Source organism: Dipodomys spectabilis, unplaced genomic scaffold (assembly GCF_019054845.1).
Source record: "Dipodomys spectabilis isolate Male_0828 unplaced genomic scaffold, ASM1905484v1 ptg000024l, whole genome shotgun sequence".
Lineage (NCBI taxonomy): Eukaryota > Metazoa > Chordata > Mammalia > Rodentia > Heteromyidae > Dipodomys > Dipodomys spectabilis.
In genome coordinates this window covers 33,088,467-33,110,804 of record NW_024870701.1, presented here as the reverse complement: position 1 = coordinate 33,110,804, position 22,338 = coordinate 33,088,467, and the positions used below count along the sequence as shown (strand labels likewise).

Genomic DNA, 22,338 nt, shown 5'->3' with positions numbered 1-22,338 from the left:
TTTCATTTAAATGGTAAACAGACCTATTGGGGTTTGCAAAAAAACCAAAAAACTCAGAGTCTTGATACAGCCTTGTGGTGCATGGTGCTTAGCATGCCTGATGCCCTGGGTTGGACTGCCAGCACAAAAACAAAAATCACCAAAGCTTCTCCTATTTCTTCAATTTTTCTAAATAATGCCATTAAGGTCAGGCAGGCAGGTGATAAAAATAGACACTAAGCCCAGGAGAGTGTTATGATCTTAACCTGGTGCTATGAAGCAGAAAAGGACACAAATGTGAGCATGTAGTTATTTCTGGCATCCTCTTCCCCTCCCTGCCGCATGGAAAGGCAAGCTGGGACAGTTCACAGCCATTGGAGGCTTCAGTAGCCTCCTCACATTGGCATTCCTGGCTGCAGGGATGAAGACCCTGGGGGAGGGATCCTTGACATACACTTCTTTTCCCTTTGAAAACTGTAGATTAAGTCATCTGCCTCAGAGGGTGCAAGAATGGTCGAGTGGTGCTATATAGCCCCTCCTTCAGATGAAGGTCCCTCCAAGGCCCAACAGCCTGTGCTGGGCTGTGGGAAGTGCTATTGTTCCAGCTTTTCTTGGCTAGTAGCTTCAGTCAGAGGTTCTCTGTGTTCCATGGACCTCTGGTGGTTCCTATAGGCCTTTTGGGAAGATGTATTAGGTCAAAAGCATTGTCATAAAAAGTACTCAGATATAACTGGGTGCTGGTGGCTCATACCTAAAATTCTAACAGTTCAAGAGGCTGAGATTTGAGACTCTTGGTTTGAAGCCAGCCTAGGCAGAGAAATCTGTCAGACTCTTATCTCCAATTGACCAGCAAAAAGCTGGAAGTAGAAGTGGGGCTCATTTGGTAGAGTGCTAGCCAGCCAGAAGCAGAAAAGCCAAGGGGGCACTTGAGGACCTGGGTTAAGCCTCAGTATTAGAACACACACACACACACACACACACACACACACTCTCTCTCTCTCTCTCTCTCTCACACACACACACACACACACACACACCACCTCCAAATATGATTTTCTTTATTTACTGTGTTGACAGATGTACTGGTGGCAATTAGCAGTGGGGGGTGGGGGAGATTGAGTCCTTATGTGAATCAAAACAGCAGTCTCTCACTGTATTAACAGAATTCTTCACTGCCATACAGCTAAAAACAATGAGTTTTACTTAAAAATGCCAATGACACACCAGTAAAAGTGGCTCATTTACTAAACCTTGGTAACTCAATAGAGGTCCCTTTTATACCTGTGACTGAACAGGGGAGCTATGCAAGGCATACTCTAGACTGGAATTCCTTGAGGTGAGGAATTATTATTCTTGCAAGCAGAACTGGCTGCTTTTCTCACAGAGTCGGTTTTACTTGAAAGACCAATGGGCAAATGATGGTTATCCAGTCTTGGGTATTTGGGAGATATTTTCCCCAAGGTGAGCAAAGTAAGCCTGGCACTTCAAGGAGAACTAAAAGTATCAGTTGCTGGTGATGAAATCTAAAATTTCCAACTATTATTTAGTCCCTTTTCTTAACTAAGGCCTTTCTCTCTCTCTCTCTCTCTCCTCTCTCTTTCTTTTTTCCTTTCTTTCTTTCTTGTTGGTCGTGGGACTTGAACTCTAGGCCTGGGCACTGTCTCTCAGCTCTTCAGCTCAAAGCTAGCGCTCTACCACTTGAGCCATAGCACTATTTCCAGCCTTTTCTGCTTATGTAGCAAGCACTCTACCACTGAGCCATCTTCCTAGCCCTGCATTTTCTTTTCTTTTTTGGGGGGAGGGGGGCCCGGTTGTGGGCCTGAACTCTGAGCCTGGGCGCTGCCCCTCAGCTCTTCAGCTCAAGGCTAGCGCTCTACCACTTGAGCCACAGTGCCACTTCCGTCTTTTTTTTTTTGCTTATGGGTGCTGAGGAATCGAACCCAGAGCCTCAAGCATGCAAGGCAAGCGCTCTTCCACTGAGCCACCTTCCCAGCCCCCCTGCATTTTCTTTCTATATTTCTGTGTGAGGCCAGATTTGCTTTAACTAAAATGTCAAGTGCAGAAATAGATATAAACCCACCATTCTTCTATTAAGCTTCATACAAAAGATAATCTGAAAAACTATCAAGCAATACCACTCACGACATTTTGCTATACTATAGTTATTTTTCATAAATATGCTATTTGTGCTAGTGCATAATGAATTTACTTTTAAATTGTTATTATAAAGGAGATGTACAGAGGGCATGAATTTATTTTTAATGTTATGAATTAATATGTTTTTAATTTTTTCTTTTAATTTTAATATGGTAAGTATATCTTAGTTTTTAGGTTTTTTTTTTTTTTTTTTTTTTTGCCAGTCCTGGGGCTTGAACTCTGGGCCTGGGCACTGTCCCTAAGCTTCTTTTGCTCAAGGCTATTACTCTACCACTTGAGCCATAGCGCCAATTGTAGCCTTTCTGTGTATGTGGTACTAAGGAATCGAACCCAGAGCTTCATGCATGCGAGGCAAGCACTCTACTACTAACCCACCTTGCTAGCCCTTTATCTTAAATTTAAGCCACATAAATGTCCCTTGGAATGTTTCAACTGCTTAGATAGTTTAATTAGTTGGATGGTTCTAGGACTTCATCTCAGGGCCTTACTTGCTCATCTTTCTTGCTCACTGATGGTGTTCTACCATTTTAGCCACATTTCTAGCCCAGCATTTGCTAGTTAATTAGAGATGAGTCTCTCAGACTTCTGCCCAGGTTGACTTTAAACTTTGATCATCCAGGTGAGAATTATAAGCATGATCCATCAGAACCCAGGTTTTTGTTTTTGATTTTGTTTTTTTCTGCGGGGGCGGGGGGGCGCGTGGTGGCTGGTTGCAATATTAGGATCAAATATTTTTCTTAGTATAAAACAGTGCTGATGCCAAAATGCTCTCAGAACCTTTAGGTTAGACTGACTGTGGAGATTTCGAATCAGAAGATGCTCTGCCAATTACAATAACACGAACCTCGATTACTTTAATAAGGAAAATGATAAATTAAGAAAGAACCTGGAGAATTCAATCAAGACTTTCCAGGCAGGGTGGAGGAATGTGTCTGCTTCCCCCTGCCAAAAGATATGCAAGGAGGGAACTCAATGAATGGTTCAGGGAATTTCTTCTGGATGTTTTTGCATTCCTGTGAAATCACTATGGGGCACACAGGTCTCTCTGCCAGCATCTTGGGAAGATTCTACACCTCTACTGGCTTCACATCATTTTAGCTGTGGTGGTTGGAAGTCCCTTCTGTGAGCTGCCTTTCTCCTGCCAGTGTGCACAGTACAGCTTAGCCAAGAGCTGATCTATGGTTGCCCTCTTGAGAAGTTTGTGCCACCCATCATCCTCTGCTTTTACCATAATGCTAGTCACCAGCATATACCCTCCGCATGCTTGCCAACTGACTCATCAAGAGGAAGACAGAAACACTTGATTTGCACAATGGTGTCTGTATCCTGTTTCTCTTCTCGGCATGTCGTTTTTCGAACAGCATGCACTAAGCTAGGCTTCAGTGTTCCAAACTCTTTTCATTCATCTCAGCTCTGCCGCTTCCTAGCTTTGACATTTTAGGGAGATTACTGACCAACTTTGAGCCTGAGTTTTTGTAATTGTTGATGGTGTGAGTGTGTGTGTGTGTGTGTGTGTGTGTGTGTGTGTGTGTGTGTGTGTGTTGAGAGGGCACTGCCAGGCCTTAAACTCAGTGCCTTGGACTCTCACTTGACTACTCAGCTTGATTGCTGGGTGATCTACCACTTTGGTCCATGCATCCAGTCCATAATTTTGTTGGTTAGTTGGAGATAGGGCCTTGTAGACTTTTCTGCTAGGGCTGAATTCAAACCAAGATCCTTAGATGTCAGCCTCTTGAGTAGCTACGATTGCAAGCATGAGCCGCCAGCACCCAGCTGAACTCAGTTTTGTACATGGAGAACAGCTAGATATTTAACCTAGAAAGCATTCAACAGATGCTGGGTTCTTTGCCTAATTTTCTCCCCTTCCTCTGTACGATGCTTAGAGATAATTATGTGCCAACCACTAACGATAACTCACAGACACTCATTAACCAGCGAGAAGTTAATTGGACCTAATCCAGCCCCTTTACACTTTACTTAGTGTACTTAGAATGGATTGTAAATCTTCTATCAACTAAAATGCATGTGCTGTGAGATTACACATCATTAAATCATGACAATCTCCCATCTGTGTAGTCATTAAACATATTTGACCCAATTATTTTCTCTGTATTTTCCGGAAGTTCTTTTTGTCTTCTCCTTGAACCTTGAGAATCATCTGTAACCGTCATTGGGTATCTGGCCAGGAAACTCAGGAAAATCTGAAGTACTACGGATTTTTTCCAGACTCCATAGTGTTCTTTTATGTCCTTTAGAAAACTCTTAAATGAATCTAAATCTCCCAAAGAGGTTCACGAGGGGAGTGATGTGTCATGTGGAACTGCAGACAATGCCTCTTCAGTTGCAGATTCGTTTCTTAAGGAGACCACAGCCTAACTAACGAGAATGAGAACAGGTTGTCCCCAGGTGTTGTGAGTGGGCAGCTGGTGTTGGAGTGGGGCAGGATCTTTAGAAACATTCTCAGTTCAGACCTTTGCACGTGATGGAATGTGCTCTGCTGCTTGAATCACACCTCTGGCTCTCTCTGCTTTGGCTTATTTTGCTTTGGGTTATTTTGTCCAAGCAAGTCTGGATCATGATTCCCTATTTCTGCTTTCTGCACAGTGGGATGACAGGCCTATGCTCCCACATCCATTTTTCTGTTGACATAAGGTCTCAACAGAAGGCCTCTAACTATGATTCTCCTCATCTCTAGCTCTGAAATAACTAGGATTACAGGCATGAACCATGGGATTCTGACAGGTGTGTGTGTGTGTGTGTGCGCGCGCGCACGTGCACACACACACACACGTGCATGGTAGTGCTAGGACTTGAACTCAAGATGCAGGAACTATCCCTTAGCTTTTTCATTCATGGAAGATGCTCTACCACAACTTTTTAAAACTAGTTAATTGAAGGTAAGAGTCATGGAATTTTCTGCCTGGACTAGCTTTGAACTGTGATCCTCAGATCTCATCCTCCTGAGTAGCTAGGATTATTGGTGTGAGCATTTGGTACCTGGCTGACCTTGAATTTTAAGTGGAGATCTCTAATGGTTCTTCTGCTTGCATCTTGAGACCAGAGGTTACTTGGTCTTGGCACTTTCACGACCTTGGAGAAAACATATGGCATAGATTTTATGCTTTTATGAAACCCCTTCACACTTGTTTTCTCACTGGAATCAGAATAGGTTTGTGAAATGGAGAGGGATGGCTACTGTTTTCACCAGAAAGTTGCCTTAAATGTCAGTTTCCTGGTGTCAGTGGCTGGAGACAGAGCCTGATCACAGCTGTGGATCATAGCTAAGCTTGAGCCACAGTGGCTTCTAAGGAGGCAGGTCACCAATGAAACAAGACATTATAAAAACTGGAATGAGTCTCTGACATCTGAAAACGAGGCCTGTATGTGCAAGTACCAATGGCCGAAGGCTTGTGAGCACATATGGACTTGAAGAAGCAAAGGGTTTCTTCAATGAGGAGAGAGAAGACAAGGAGGACAGTAGCTGTCTAATACGCACCCCTCCCCAGTTCAGTAGCTGGGTGTATTTTACACAAGGGACAGTCAAAGATAGCAAACACCTGAGCATTGCTTCTAAGTCCGAGCCAGACCCATGCATGGCTCCTGCCTGTTGACCTCTGGCAGATCATCAGTATCACAAAGAGGTCAAATGGGATAAATAACTTACACAAAGGTAACAAGCTTTTATTGGGAGTGAGGAAAGGTCTTTACAGGAAATGAGTCAGTGAAGCAGGGCAGGGGCCAGGCTTCATGTGGCTCCAGTTAGAAAAGGGAGGAACCAAGGAGTGTTATCCCTCCTAGAACAGGGAATGCAGGCTCAGTCTGATCCAGAATTCTGTTCCTTCCAAGCCAAACACCTGGCTTGATCTATGTTAGTCAGGATGACATGTGGATGTGGGTTTCCAGCTAATAGGGTTCATGGCTGTGATTTAGATCTTTTTGTGACATTAAATCAAGAAGAAAGTGACACTGGCCTTCAACCACATAATCCTATTATGGTTTTTATAGTCTCTTGGCAAGAAACACATTTCTTCACACTGTCTTAAAAAGAGCTGCTGCTGACACATCCACCATGCAACAGAACGCTTTAGTTATTTGTGTTCAATGTCTCACTCCAGAAAGATAATGCTCTTTCAAATTCCCACAACATAAAAATGACTTTGAAAGACAAGAAGATATTAGAATCTCCAATATCTCCTCCATTCATCTAAGAAATCCATAGCATTTCCACTTCAGGGTCAGATTGTGGAAAGCTGCTGGGGAAAATTCTGAGAGTCTCAGGGTTTCAGCACTGGGGGTGCAGCTAGAGTCCGGGGACAGCTGCTTCTGACTACAGCAGTCCATTTCCAGAGACCGCCCCAGAGCTTCCCAAGCATGTCAGATGGTCGCCATTCCTTACAGGCTATCACGTGAGCAATGCTGCTATTCAGGTGCAGACTTACCTGTACGTTCTCTTTATCCTAGCTGTGCCCAGAGCGATGCTGCTGTGTATCAAGTGTCAGCCAGAAACGACCTGGGAATGGTCTGCTGCTCTGCTTCCCTGGAGGTGGAATCTGCACCAGAAATCCCACACGTTTCTCCTGCCCTGGGAGGTGGGGGGGCCGTGGGACAGACACGTGAGGGAGACACCGATGAGGAAGAACACACAAGGCAAACCCATGAGAAAGAACAGCCTTGTAAGGAAGGAGAGAGTGTCTCCCCGGAGACTCTCACGTCACCTGATTCCTCCCCTGTCAAATTCAACCTCTTCCACTCACCCCAGGTATTGGCCAATTATGACATTTGCTCCCCCGGCTCTGAAAATCTCCACCACATTAAAGGAATGAGGCTAGCTGCAGAGGTTTATGATCCAAGTAACACAGAAGAAACTTCCCTGCCTTCAAATAATACTCCCGAACATTGTGACGTATATCACCACCGGACGGTGCATTCCACAGAAGATGGCCTGAGCGATGACAGCCCTAATGGGGAGGCCTTCACCCCTAGTCATCAAAACCCCAAAGCACAGAAATACATCAGCTTCAGCCTCCCACTGTCAGAGGCAACTGCAGGCATTTACCCAGATACCAACTGCACCTCGGGCAACAGGGAGTTCCACCCCCAAGTCTCCAGCGAAGACTCGGACAGCAGCGACTATGAACTTTGCCCAGAGATAACCTTAACCTGCACAGAGGAGTTTTCAGACGATGACCTGGAGTATCTGGAATGTTCCGATGTTATGACGGATTACTCTAATGCAGTTTGGCAAGGGAGCCTGCAAAGGACTGGGCATGCTTTTTTATTAGAAAGCGATGACGAAGAGATGGAATTCAGCGAGTGTGGCCTGGGTGGGCGTGAGCATTTCCTCAGTGAAATGGGTTGTGGGCCTCAGGTGTCGGGTGACAAGGAGCCTATGGATGCTACCACTGGCTTCTGTGCTTCTCACTCGCAGTCCTCAGAAGTGGGGATCAGGAGCAGCACAGCCTCCAAGCACAGTCCCTCCTCCCCACCAGGAGGGACGAGACTCACTCTGGGCCCTCACCAGGATGGAACAGTGACTGCTTTCCCCACTGCTTCTGGGATTGCTGAAAATGATTGTCCAGGAATTCAAGGAGAAGCCAGAGACTGCCACCAAGCAGGAGAGGAATTCACCAGTGACAACCTGCTAACCATGGATGAGGCAGCGACAGAGGCAGAGATGAAGCCCTTGTCTCGGGGGACAGACAAGTCAGAGATGAAGCAGGGTTCAGAGAGCGGTGCTGAGGACAGATGGGAGAAGCATGCAGGCAGCAGGACGGGCACCCAGAGACCCACCAAAGGAGGGTGCCCCAGAGTGAAGGGAAATGCCAAGAAGCTAATCTGGAAGGAAATCTCCCCAGAGGGAACCTTAAACCCCCCTTCCCAGGAACCCACTAGTCACCCTCTGACCCAGAACGATCCAAGACAGACTCTGCACACCAAAGCTAGACCTCCTCGCCGGAATTCCCACTTCCACATCCGACCATGTGCTACGTCACCTCCAACAGAGCAAGGCTCACTCAACAAGGAAGGGTACCCAAGTTTCAAGGGAGAAGGGGTGCAGGTTTATGACTTATTTGAGACACACTGGGTTCCAGACCACAGTGATCATCTTCAGGTAAGTCTCCTTTTGCAAAATTATGAGAGAAGGCGGTGTGGTGTGGTGGTAGTGGTGGTGGTAGGGTGCATGCATGCATGCATGCATATGTGTGTATGTGTGTCTTCATAATCATGATTTCTGTATCATAATGTACATCAAAATAAGTCTCCCAGGACCATCAAGGTACTTGCAAGTGACAGCTGCTATAGCTCCTGCTAGGAAGGAAATCTGGTTTTGAAAAAGGCCCAGATAAACCCTGAGTCCTCCTAATTATAGCAAAAGACCGATAGAAGTGAGAGGCACTCATGGGACTCTGGACAGCTGGAAAAAGAAACCTGATATTTCATCTACTGCATGTGTTTTACTAGGCAATGTTTGCTATTCAGAAAGTTTCTCGAGCAAATGTTTTGGGCATAGCCTTTAAAGGAGAAAAACATTTGTTGGGGTCATTCTTCAGATACACTTTGAAAGCAGTAGGTTGTGGCTTTATCAGAACTGATAACTCAAAGGAAAAGGGGTGTCAGTGAGTCTAATTGACTTGCAGGGTTCACTTTGTGATTCTGGAAGAAGCAGATAAAGCTGGCTGCTGGGCTGGTAATGTGTTTTTGATTAGTGTTTGCTTTATTTTCCTTTCTGAGATCACAAAGTCTCAAAGAGGGCAGGAAAATACTGCCAGGCAGAAACTATATTCTTTCTTCACTGACTTGGGGTGTTTTTAATACTCATTTTAAAGAGATGAAATTACATTTATCAGAATAATTAATGCACAAAAATGCTTTGACACACTGTTTTTATTTATCTTTTATATTCAAGTATTCCAAATGAGCTTTGGACCAATGCTATACTATGGCCCAGATTTGCTTTTTTCAGAAATACATGATCTAAATGTTATTTATGAATCTTTTTTTTTTTTTTTTTTTACCATTCTTCATGTTCCCTTTCCTCCAGTTTTGTAGTTGTAATCCAATATTACTTTTAGAGAAGATTTTCTGGGAAATGTTCCCCAGTGCAAAATTATTGATCACTCTCTGTGAAAACAGAAGAAACTGAAGCACTGATTTCTAAAGACTGTCATAAGACAGCGAAGCTACAAATCTCCAGGGCCAAGGTAGCTCTTGACAGAGTAAGTTATTCTCTTCTGTTGTTCAAATTAATCAGATAAATACTTTGTTGTTGTTGTTTTTTTCCTAGGGAGGCCAGTTTTACCCCTATTTAGTTCTTTAAACATATCACTTAGTGCACACACAGGTAACCTCAGATATGTTCTGAAAGTATGTTTAGTAGGTGGTTTGGCCAAATACTGACATAAAATAAAGTGGCAGTTTTAATTTTTTTCCTATTGATAAATATAGTATTTCCTCTTTTATTCTTTTCCTTGGAAAATGAAGTGCCTTTTCACAGTTATTTTATCCACTTGGAAAGGGTTTCATTGGAAGAATTATTTTTATTATTAGAGACTGGAGGATGAGGTAAAGTAAGCAGTCTCATCATTTATTGGTAATGGAGTTAATAAAATGAGCAGTCCTTAGACCACGCTCAACTACTCTGTGTAAATCTGAGATCCTGTGGAACTCTTTTGCTTATGTTCTCACATCTCATTCTTGAATACAAACCTGCCCCACCTTGACCTCAGGCTTTGTGTCATGACTAGAACGATTCTTGCAGAACTATGAACATTCCTGTCCAGAAAGCCAAGCAGAGAGCTGGCATTTTCTGTAGGGAGCAGGACTATGTCTCACCTTGCAGGTCAGAAATGACCTCTCACTCAAGGGACAGCCAGAAACTTCAACGGAAGCATGGCTTTCAAGAGCAGTTCTCTGCAGCCTATAACTGGAAATGGGATCTTTATATATATATCTGTACTATTTACTTCCTTGGGACTAGAGCAGAAAAAAATTGCCACAGGGATTGGCAGAGTTGAAAATGCAGTTTTTCTTTAATCTGTGCAAAAAGTTACTCTATGATTGTTGGAGATGTCTGTATTATACACTATAAAATGTGATTAAAGAAATAGCAAATGACTAATGGTTGTTGCAAATTTGATATAGAAATGGGAAGAGGGTAGCATTGGGAATTAAAGGAAACTTTTTGTGATTTGGGGGAGGAAGGAAGGAGGGACGAGAAGGAGGGGGAGGGATAAAAGAAGGGGGAGGAAGAGACAAAGAGAGAAAAGGACAGAGGGAGGAAGGGAGGAAGGAAAGAAAGGAGGAAGGAAGGCGCATCTTATCATCACTAAGTCCAACAAAAAGCATTTATTCTCAGATCTAAAGATTTATCATGGTTAAAGATCTTAATTATGGGTAATGTTAAAAAAAATTATCCACTCTTGAGTCTTGCCTGACTCACTTACCTTGGGCTGTCTTTTTGTAGAAAATGGCCAGCAGTTTATCTTTTAATAGTTTGTCTTCAATCTGCATATTGCTTTTAGCTTTCTGAGAAGAAAATCCATATTCTAATTTTCTGCTTCTCAACAAAGACTGTCTTATTGAATATCTATGTCTCTAGGTATACCTATCCCCTGCCTTCCCCAGTCTCTTTTACAATGCAAAGCCATCTTGTTACAATTTGTCCTGAAATAGTACTTACCCAACCTACTGTTGGAAAGCCCCCAGTTTCTCTACATTTATGGAAGATTCCAAAGCTAATTCCAGTTTGGGAGTGGAAAACAGAAAGGGTACCCCAGGCTAACTTGAATCCTCTTCAAGAGTCACACCGCCAACTCTTCACCTTAGTTTTGAGCTCACTTTCTTGATCCAACTCAGAGGCAAGGCCTGACAATCCACCCATCTTAAATTTCTTTCCCTTAGCCACACTGGGGTAAGATCATCTTTACTCTTAAGTCAGAAGTGCTGTCTCTGTCTTTTTGCATAGCTGCTCAGCTTCATCCCAAAGAAATTTGCATTTCTGTTTGGGATCATAGATGGTAAGTGTACAGTATGGGGATGTGTTCTCAGGTTCTGGGAGTTAAGGATCTTCCTGGCCAAGCATTATCACTAATCATAGAGAATGAATTTATTACATGGCTATGACACTGATGAAATCCTAATAACTGGAAGAATGCCTGCTGCACAATAGACATTGGGTTATTGAATAAGTGGTTGTAAAATAGTGACAATATGCCTACTTCAGTATGTTTCTAATGATCATTGATCATAGCCACTTTGTAGTCTTCATTTTCCTGGTTTTCTTTACATATAAGATGCTGTTGCCAACTCTCCACAGATACAACGTGCTTCCTTTGACTCTTTTGGCACTTTTGGCCCTTATTCTAAACCACGGATACTTGTGAATGTTTGCAATTCACATACAACCTTGGTTTTATTGATGCCTTATTCTAATCTTACAAAATGCTGCTGAGATCCAAGAAGGTCTTATCACATCTATCCACTCACAACCTTCCACCATTTTGCCTTTTATCTACCTCTGAGAAGCAAAACAGGTATACATGTTAGTTTCCTCATCTGAAAAGTGAACCATCTCAGGTGCATGGTAGACAATGGCCATGTTCTTGTCTATTACTAGCTCTCCAGGTGCATCAAGGCCAAGGTACTACAGGGAGCTTCAGACTGCTTTTCTCATCCCTAACTGCGATTTCTACATGCAGAGAAACCCATTGCCTTCTTGTCTGCATTCTTCATTCCATTATCCCTTCCATCTTATCTGCAGTTTTGCTTTCTATCGTTTTGGAAATAAACAATTTGTAAGTTTTAAAATTTGCTCAGTAGTGTGATGAAATCTCATGCCATTTGATTTCATCTCAGGTGGCAAACAAAATCTATCTCCTCCAAAATGACAACTGTTAAAAAACAATCACTCCAGAGGGCTGAGAAGCCAGCCCTCTGCAATGATCATAATGCTGGCAGGTAGGGCCCAGGCTTACTGGCTCATCTCTCTTAGCACGTGGCAGTCCAGCCTCCTGTCAGCACCACTCCATGGCTGACCCAGAGGTAACACAAACATTTGTTTTGTGTTTAATCACAAAGCCTACTGTGTCACTTCTGTCAAATGCCATTAACCACCCTAGGTAGGCAAGGTTGGTTAATGTCTAGGCTCACTGTGGTCATGTTACTTGGTTGGCATTAAATAATTGAGTAAAAAAATCATTAGATGTTAAATAACCAAGTAAAAGTCATTAGAGTCTCAAGCCATGTAACCTGCTGTGAAATCTACAGACCAACTAGTTAAAAGAGTGAGCTCTCCAGCCCTGTACCAGCTGTACTGGGTCAGAATCTGCATTCGGACCATTTTCTTAGGTGATTTCAATGTTCACTGAACTTTCAGCCCTATTCTACAGAATGCAAGATCTTCCTCGGATTAGAACAGGTCCTAAGAGGGATGGCATGTAGCTCATTGGCAAAACATGTGCTGAGCATGTGTGAGGCCCTGGACTGGACCTCAGCTCTGTAAAATAAACAACAAGCACAATAAAACAACGCAAGCTTAGGCATTGGTCTGATTCCTCACTACAACTGGGACCACCTGGAAGCTGCTTGATTCCAGATGCCTCCATGATCAAATCTGTGTGGCTTGAGCCCTGAGCATTTCACAAGCTCCCAAGTTATTCTCTCTACCTCCTAGGCTGATGGTCTTGAGTGTGCTTCAGAACCAAGTGTGGTGCCTTCTAAATATACACACGACCATTGCCTGCCCTGATGTCAGCGTGGTAGTTCTAGAGCAGGCCACAGGATGTATGCCTTAGTGAAAGTTTTGTTCTGTCCCAGCAGATCTGAAGTACAGCTTGGTAAGAGTTTGGAGTTCGTATAGAGTGGAGTCATCCTGAGGACTCTAAATTCCACCATATGACCCAGCCTGCAGAGACCTAAAGGCTTCACACATCTTGAGGGGCTTTCTGAGGGATCCTGTATCCCTTCTCCCACAATTTTAGCCAAGGGACAAAACATCCGATGATTCAATACTACTTCCCTAACAATGGCAATGGGTATTCTTTGCATTTAAAAAGAAATTCCTATCCTAGTGAGGTACATATTCCTGAAACTCCTCGCATGCTGGAAATTCATACACTCAACATACAAGGGGCTTTAAGGAAAAATCTCACTCCTTGCAGGCCCTTTAGGAAATACATCATTTTAAAACTAGAGAAGAATAAAAGCAACGAATGTGCTGAGGAACATCCTTGAGCAGCTCAGGTTGGCAGGAAGCTGCCTGGGAGGATTTAAAAATATACCATGAGTGTAAATGCCAGCAAGAGCAAGGCAAAGAGTGCTGAGACTGTGAAAACCAAAGTGAATCTCTGATCCGTTGTTGGGATGGGCCTGGAAAGCCACGCACCTGTCCTTAGACACTTGGTCCTGCTGCTTAGAAGCCATCTTTACGTAGTATCCTGGGTGCTGGGAATGAGGTGGGAGAATGACTCTATTTTGAAGTGTTTGGAGTTTACATCTTGAAAGGATCCCAACTGCCAAAACAAAATTGAGTTAAAAGATTTTTTTTAATCTTCCAACTTGAGATTCTATAATTTATTTCAGCTATTCAGGATCCCTTTCTAGGAAAACACTGCATAGGAACCAATATAGCAACCAACAACACAGTTTCAGTGTTAGTGCCTAGAAGAAACGCTTTATTTCCTTATAGATGAATTTCACTGTATCCGTTCCCTTTTGATATTCTCCAGCCCCCAATTCATTACAGTAGTGTGCATTCCAGCAAAGACACTGCTCTGAGGGCCCAAGGCCATCTTCTGTTCCGTGAATCAGAAGGTCCTATTATGCTTTGAGTCTTCACAGCAGTTTAAAGTGAATGCCTGGATTCGTTCTATCCAGATCTCCAGATGAGATAGACCTCTAAGTTTTATTCCAGACTTGCTGAACCTGTATCAAGATGATGATGATGATGATGATGATATTGGTGATGATGGTGATGATGGACTTGAGCTCAGGACCTTACTCTTGCTAGGTAGACAGTTACCACATGAACCATGCCCCTAGCCCTTTCTGCTTCTGTTATTTTTCCATTTGTGTCTCTCTTTTTGCCAAGGCTGGCGTGGACTTCAGTCCTCCTATTTACACTTCCTGCATAGCTAAGTTGATAGGCACATACTACTGCACCAAGATTTCTTTTTTTTTTTAACATTTTCTTTTTTTTTAATATTTTATTTTATTTGTGAACATACTGTACAGAGGGGTTACAATTACATGGGCAGGATAATGCTGCACCAAGATTTCTATTGGTTGGGATGGGGTCTTTCAAACTTTTTTGCCCTGACTGGCATCCAACCTTGATCCTTCCACTTGGCCTCATGAATACCTAGGATTATGTGTGTGAAACACCTTGCCCAGCTTGGACCTGCAGTTTCAGTAAGCTCTCTCAGTGACTTTCTGGGTAATAAAGTTTAGAAACCATGTGCTTAAGTACTTACACCTGAAGTGAGTACTCCAACTCAAGATGGATCTGTAAAGAATTGGATGAGTTTGGACCCAACAGGATGTTTAGAGCAGTATAAATGGCATCTTTAACCCTAAGAGGGAAAATACCCTGCCCTAATCTGTACATTTCTCTGCTTTCTGGTTGGCTTGCCATAAATGCAGCCTGTTCTTCACCTGTCCATGCAACTGAAATAAACATGGGCCTGATTTATTGTAACTAATCCAGAACAGGTGTGCCATTTGCAGCTGAGTTTTATTTTGAGGACTAGTGCAGTGACAGGAATTTGGGTGGCAGAAGGGGAGGCTGGGGAGAGGAGGGTCAGTTGGCTGTGAGAGTGGGCTGTGACCCTATTACAAATCTCTCATCACTACCTTCAGCTGGCACGAGGTGACACAGACATGCTTTGTTGGCCTTTCTTTTTCTATGCAGCAAGATGAATTTGCATGTTTAATATAGGAGGGGAAAAAAACATCAAATGAAGCAACTTCTGTTGAGACAAAGGATAACAGAACAGTCATCAAAACAGTGTGGTTGTAGTCTCCATCAGATAAACAGATAAACCAAACTGAATGGAGACTGCAGAATCAAAGGGATGACATTGATCAAGATGCATTATACTCACAAATGGACAAGTTGAATTGAAACTCCTTTGTACAATGGCTTAAAGATAATGAAAAAAAAATAAGTCCACTACTGGAACTAGGATAATGGTAAAACTGGACTTCCAACATTTAGGAAAGGCTACCATCTTCAATACTGATACAATCGGCTGCTATGGAGAAAATACTGTCCTTTGATTTCTGAGGCAATAGCTCGTCCATGAAAGAGATACTATGCTGAGTTTCTAGGGATCTAAAATGTAAATAGCATTGTAAAACATGGAGCCAATGGATATGGATAAAAATATACTTATTGCTACTTTTTTAGAGCAACATGCAATTAGACTGAAGTGTATGAGATGCCTTGGGCTCTCACCTCACTAGAGTGAAAGTTGACTACTAAGAATGGTGTTTGGACTGAATGTATGTGCCAGCTAAGATTTCCTCTGTTGAAACCCTAACAATGAGTGTGGTAGGAAGACGAGGAGGGATTTTTGGAGGGTGATTATGGTTCAATGAGGTTATGAAGGTGGGGCCCTGTGGGGAGATTAGTGCCCTTATTATAAGAGACCCTGGACAGCTTGTTCCTCTCAGCTGGGCATCTAAAGCCAGGGAAGAGGCCATTCTGGGAGTAATTCAGCTAATACCTTGATGTTGGACTTCTTGGCTTCCAGAATGATGAGAAATAAATGTGTTTTTTAAGCCCCCAACTGACGGCATTTAGTGATAGCAGCTTGAGTTGACCAAAAAAGTAAAATTACATTCAGAACTGCAAGAAATTTGGCAACCATTTGGTGCAAGAATGTAGTAAACTGTGAGTGGATCTCCCTGTAGTCTCAGTTACCTTATGAATCTAGTTTATAGTGGAGGTTAATATGTTCTCTAGGAGACTCTTACGTTTTTATGAAATACAATGTTGATGTTTTTTTTTTGTGCTCATGGAATAATACTGTTGATGAGGCATTTTTCTGACTAAGCAATAAGTCACAAATCCTATTGGTCCGCTGCATAGTTCAAAGCCCAATGATGATACAGTCTTGGAGGTACATTTTCAGATTGCATTTCAACTTTAGTACTTGGTCATAATTTGCACCGATAGTGGAAGAAAGAGGTGTTATTATCATTCACAATATTCATTGACTGTTGTATGATCCTTGTCCTGTACCAAGGCCCAGCATTTGATATTGCTTGTAATTCATAAAACTGTGAGCTGCCAACAAGGATTAAGTAGGTTAATGATCATGCCCAAGGCCCATCTGTTTTAACTAAGGAGCAAAACATAAAATATAAGTGCCAAAAATTTATATTCCATAAGGAAATCAGATTGTCACAGCACAAATGAAAGCTGGTCAAGATTATGACAGCACTGAATTTTGGCTGAGAGTAAAGTCAGAATCACTCATGTAAAAGAACCCTTGACTGGTCCCAACCTTCAGCCCATTTATGAAGTTACCTGATTGCTTCTGAGGTGGTAGCATGCCTCATATTTCCTAGGTTCACCTATGAGTTTTCAGCACCTGACAGCTCCTGCTGTCCGAGAACTCTCCTCATGTCCTTCTCCAGCTGTGTGCCACCCTCAGCCAGGCATCTAAAAGCTAAGAATACTCTTAACCAATGTGAGTAGAAGTTGGTAGACAAATCTCATCCTGCTGTAATTCTCATGGAATGATTCTAAGGCATGTGTCATAAAGTTCTTTAGAGAGTCCCTGTGATCAGGTCACATTCATTTACGCATGTACCAGGAACTGGCTGTTGACTTGCTCTGTCTTGCATTTCCCATCTCTTCCCATGTTTCCTGGAACTACTTCCCAAACAAACTTAACTGCATCCAAGTTCTTGTCTCAGGGTTTGTTGGGGAGATGCGAACTAAGACAACTTCCTTCAGTATCCAGTGAAGGTTAGATTGTGCATGCCCAAGAACATCAAGGATATTTCTTGTGTAAGTCTGAAGGCCCACACTTCAAATGTTTTTATTTCATAGCATTTTGGGGGATTAAAAAAATCTCCCAAATGACCATACAGTCCTGATTCATGCCCTCCTTCCTAGGTCTATAGCTCTTTATTTTACTGATGTCTGAACCTTCCCTGTAAATCTCCCTGGATGCGACTGACAGTACTGGTTTGTCTCCTCGCTAGACTGTAAATTCCTTATGGGTCAACACTTGGCTTTATTGAGCACAGCCAGTACCTGACAATGATAAGAGCTCAATAAATGTTGAGTTGAAGACCAGCATGCAGTGCGCTGGGTCCACCTGGTAGAAGAGATTTAGACTCAGCAGGTGTGACAGAAACATAGTAAACAATCATCACTACCAAAATAAGTATCTGAATCATATTGTTTTCAGTTACAAAGGTATAAATATGGGGTAGTTGTTTTTATAAACCCTTTAGTGACTGTCCTAGACCCACTGAGAATTAGCATCTAGAAAGACAGATTGAGAAAATCCTCCAACACTAGAATGAGAAAAAAAAGCTCCGTTGTTTTTCTCCTGTAATGAAGGTGGAAGAGTGTGGCTATAGGACCCCTCCTCCACCGTTGCCATGCTCCCAACTGTATGATAGACAGAACAATACCCCCATCAAAGACATCTATATCCAGCCCTCAGAATGTCACTACACTAAATATGAGGAATGAGATCAAGCTTATCAACCTTGAGAAAAGAAGACTATTTGGGGTTATTTTGAATTATGTGGGTATAATTATGTGATCACATAACAAAACTTGTGATTTACATGATTACAAGAGAAGATAAAGGAAGAAGAGAGTTAAAGTCAGAGAGACTTGAAGATGCTTCTGTGCTAGATTTGAAGGAATGTTGGCTTTCTCTGAAGGCTGGAGAGAAGATGGGGGGGATTATTTTTCCCAAGAGCCTCTAGAAGGAACACAGCCCTACTGCTACCTGGATGTAAGCTCAGAGAGATTTGTGTTGGTTTTCTGACCTCTAGGATGATCAGATAATAAGCTGATGTACTTTTAAGACACTAGATTTATAGTAATTTGTTATAGTAGCCATCAGAAACTAATATAGACAATTTGAAAACAACATAGTTCCAAGATAATCAAGCTATCCTTCTTTGGGTTTTAGTTCAGACATCAGAGAAAGATCTTGTTTATGAAACAGTTTTTGAAAATTCCAATTGTCTTTGGCCTAGAAACTCTGATGTAAAAGCGAAAACAAGAAAAATGACAATCTGGGATAGGGCCAACTTAACGTAAGCTTAATATTGGAGGGTTTCAGGAAGTCCAGATAATAAGGCCAAAATCAATGTTTCCTCAGCTAATTATTCTTACAACTCCTGGCCCTTGACATGACACTAATTAGACTGTCCCTACATCTAGAGAGTTGCTCTTGTCCTGGGAAGCCCCAAACATCAGGATGCCTGTATATAATTCTTGGGTTCCAAGAGACTGACTTAGCCAGGAAGTGGTACTATGGCTCAAGCGGTAGAGCACTTACCTTGAGCTGAAGAGCACAGGGACAGTGCCCAGGCCAAGTTCAAGCCCCACCACTGACCAGAAAGAAGTGACCAGGAGACTGACTTAGCCAAAGGCCATGCCTATAATCTGAGCCCAGGGAAGAAAATGGAGATGGTGGAAAGGAGGGAAAGGATGGGACAGGAACTTCTGAGCCGCCTTCCACCAACCGTTCTCAACCTCCACACCACTGATAACAATAGTTGGATAGCTCTTTGTTCTGGGCAGCTGTGCTGTGCACTGTAGGAAGCTTGCTAGCACCCACCCTTGGTCGGTAACAATCTACCCTGACCCAGTGACAACTATCAAAAATGTCTCCAAACATTGCCAAATGTCCCCTGGGGCACAGGAGGTAGAAATCAACCTTAGTGGTGTAGCTTGGCTAAATTCTGTAAAGCCTTATCAATAACTAGGAAGTAAAACAGCTTTTCCACTCTAATCAGCTCTGCCCAATCAAAATGAATGCAAGTCGCATACTTAATTTTGTGGCAAGTTATGTAACCATGACCACTACTGAGTTCCAGAACAGTTTCATCAAAGAACTCCTTGCTCATGGGTATGAGTTAGAATCATCTCCAGTCCCTTTTCTCCTTTCTGTCTCTGCAGATTCTCCTATTTTGGACATTTTTGTGTGTGTGTGGCTTTTGGGTGTGTGTGGTTTCTAAGGGTCCTCTATGTGGCAGTGTCCATCAGTACTCCTTTTCATGGCTGAATAATATGTGTGTGAATCCACCATGTTTGTTTTTGGTCATGTGTCTATCCGTGAATATTTGGGTTTTTCTACTCTGTGGCCATGATGAATAATGATGCTGTTGAATATTCACATACTAGCTTTTATGGACATGTATTTTTCAGTAGTCTTGGGCAATTACTTCAAAATGGAATTGCTGAGTGACTATGTAACCTTTTTCAAAGTTGCTGTACACTTACATTTCCACCAGCAGTAACCAAAGGCAAAATACATATGTAGCTCGATGGGCTTTGGAAGTTGTTTTTGTAAAGTTCAAACACAACAGTTGAAATAACTTTTAATCCTCTCTAACAAAAATATTATTTCAACATGGCACCTCAGATTGGCTAAAATGTGGTGAATCTGCACATTATCTATTAGTGGAGAAGAGTGAAATTACATCATTTGCTGGAAAACACGTGGAGCTGGAACTAATCATAAGCCATGCTGGACACCAGTGGCTCATGCCTATAATCCTAGTTACTTACGAGGCTGACATCTGAGGATCACAGATCAAAGCTAACTTAGGCAGGAAAGTCTCTGAGACTTTTATCTCCAATTAACAACCATGTCCTGAATTCAAGCTCCAGAACCAGCAAAAATCACCCCCCCAAAAAAATCCCTAACTTAAATCAAGTTCAGAAAGGCAAACATTACATGTTTTTACTAATGTGTGAGTATAAATCTAAAAAGTATCAAAACATGATATGATTGTAAAAAGGGTACTGTTTGTGATACAAGATAGGAGAGGGGAAAAGGCAACTTTTTTGTCACTAAAGAAACTCTGGTGTTTGTTTTATACTTACAGCATATCTCATTTTGATCTCTAGCTATTTATTGGAAATACTTAAATGGTATTGAATACTCATGCAATTACCATTTGATGGTGTAGATTCATTTGTGTGTGTGTTTGTGTCGGTACTGGAATCTTGAACTCAGGGTCTCAAGCTCTCAGATTTTTCTGTTCATGCTGACACATGACCGCTTGAGCCACACTTCCTGCTCCAACAGATTCATATGCCAAATTATCACAAACTTGAAAATGTCCCAAACAGAATTATACATAGTAGTGTTCTATATTTATATGTTAATTGAAATTAAATAAAATTTAAAATTTAGTTACATAAGAACATTTTAAGTACTTGTTAAGTGCTTGTTGATTACATCTGGCTAGTGGAGCTGGGTCATGAAGCTCAGATGTACTTCATTTCTATTGTCATTGTAGTTTTTAAAAAGCATACTTCCCAGGCTAGGATGGTGGCTCCGTGGTAGAGTACATGCCTTGCATGCATGAGGCCCTGGGTTCAATTCCTCAGCAACACATAAGCAGAAAAAGCTGGAAGTGGTGCTGTGGCTCAAATGGGAGAACGTTAGCCTTGGGCTAAAGAGCTGAGGGACAGTGCCCAGGCCCAGAGGTCAGGCCCCACGACCAACAAAAAACGAACAAACAAACAAACCCAAAAACATACTGTCGCAGCAGGCCAAAACTTTGATTTTCTTTTTTCTTTTCCAGTGGACTAGTACAATTCTCCTATTCTCTCTCTCTCTCTCTCTCTCTCTCTCTCTGGCTCTGTCTCTCTCTGTCTCTGTCTCTCTGTCTCTGTCTCTTTCTCTCTCTGTCTCTGTCTCTGTTTCTCTCTCTCTCTCTCTCTCTCTCTCTCTCTCTCCCTCTCTCCCTCTCTCCCTGTCCCCCACCCCCCCTCTCTCTTTTGCTGGTCATGAGGCTTGAACTCTGAGCCTGGGCACAGTCTCTGAGTTATTTTTGCTCAAGGCTAACGCTCTTCCATTTTGAGCCACAGCACCACTTCTGGTTTTCTGGTGGTTAATTGGAGACAACAGTGTCCTGGACTTTCCTGCCCAGGCTGGCTTTGAACTGTGATCCTCAGATCTCAGCTTCCTGAGTAACTAGGCATGAGCTACCAGCATCCGTTGTTCTTTTTGTTTTGTTTTGTTTGTTGTTGTTTGTTTTAAATAAACTTTCCTTAGGGCAGGAGCTGTGGCGAATTGATAGAGCACCTGACTAGCGATTATGAGGCCTTGAATTCAAACCTCAGTACTGGCAAAAGAAGTAAAAGTAGACTTTATTTTTTTCAGAGCGGAACTGAGCAGAAAGGACAGGAAGTTCCCTTATTTCACTGGGCTCAGGCCCAGACTCCCTCATGGCTATAGCCACTCAAGGCTCACTCTTTGGTGTTATGCCTTCTGTGGGTTTGGACAAGCGTGCGATACCATGCATCTGCTGTATTCAACAGTATGTAATTCTGTTCTAAAGAAAAGGGCATGCCAGTGGCTCATACCTGTCATCCTAGCTACTCAGGAAGCTGAGATCTAAGGATCAGGGTTCAACACTAGCCTGGGCAGAAAAACTCCAAGAAACTTTTCTCTGTAACTAACCAGCAAAGCACTTTCTATCTACCAAATATTCCTTGCCTTACTCTCAGGCCTCTCAGCGCTCAACGCTCACAGACCTAATTTCTCATGACCAGGTCTGGCGCAGGTAGTCACTGCTGCCAGGGTTTAGGCATCCCAGTTGGCATTCTGGCAGCCCTGTGGCTTGTTGGGCAGGCTCCACGGTGTCTCACATATCACTTTAAAAACAACATGCCATACTGCCCCAGGTCTATCAGATTACCTGCAAGCTACAGGACAAAAGAGGACACATTCTATCCCTCCTGGAGGTCACAGGTTATTGGGCTTGGGAAATCAAACATGGCTGAGCAGGGCAGACTTGGGTGAGGATAGCTTTTTGTCATGGGCTTTCATCATGCCAAGGCCCAGGGCTCCTGTTCACAGGTAGAGAAAGCAGCACAGGTGCCCCAGGGGCTGGAATCACTCAGGCTGATCCTCCTGGGGTTTGTCATCACATGGCTTCTGACTCAGCAGACACAGGAGGCCTGGGATCCCTCGTTTCTAACCAACT

General features: G+C 42.8%; 1 protein-coding gene across 1 annotated transcript in view; it reads left to right on the top strand.

Moving 5' to 3' along the window:
• Positions 1–22,338, top strand: part of Alpk2 (alpha kinase 2) — a 102,053-nt gene that overhangs the window by 17,136 nt on the left and 62,579 nt on the right. Inside the window, exon 3 of the mRNA XM_042675100.1 lies at positions 6,598–8,248. Within this exon, the coding sequence (XP_042531034.1) occupies positions 6,598–8,248 (1,651 nt within the window). The remainder of the gene's footprint in view (positions 1–6,597; positions 8,249–22,338) is intronic.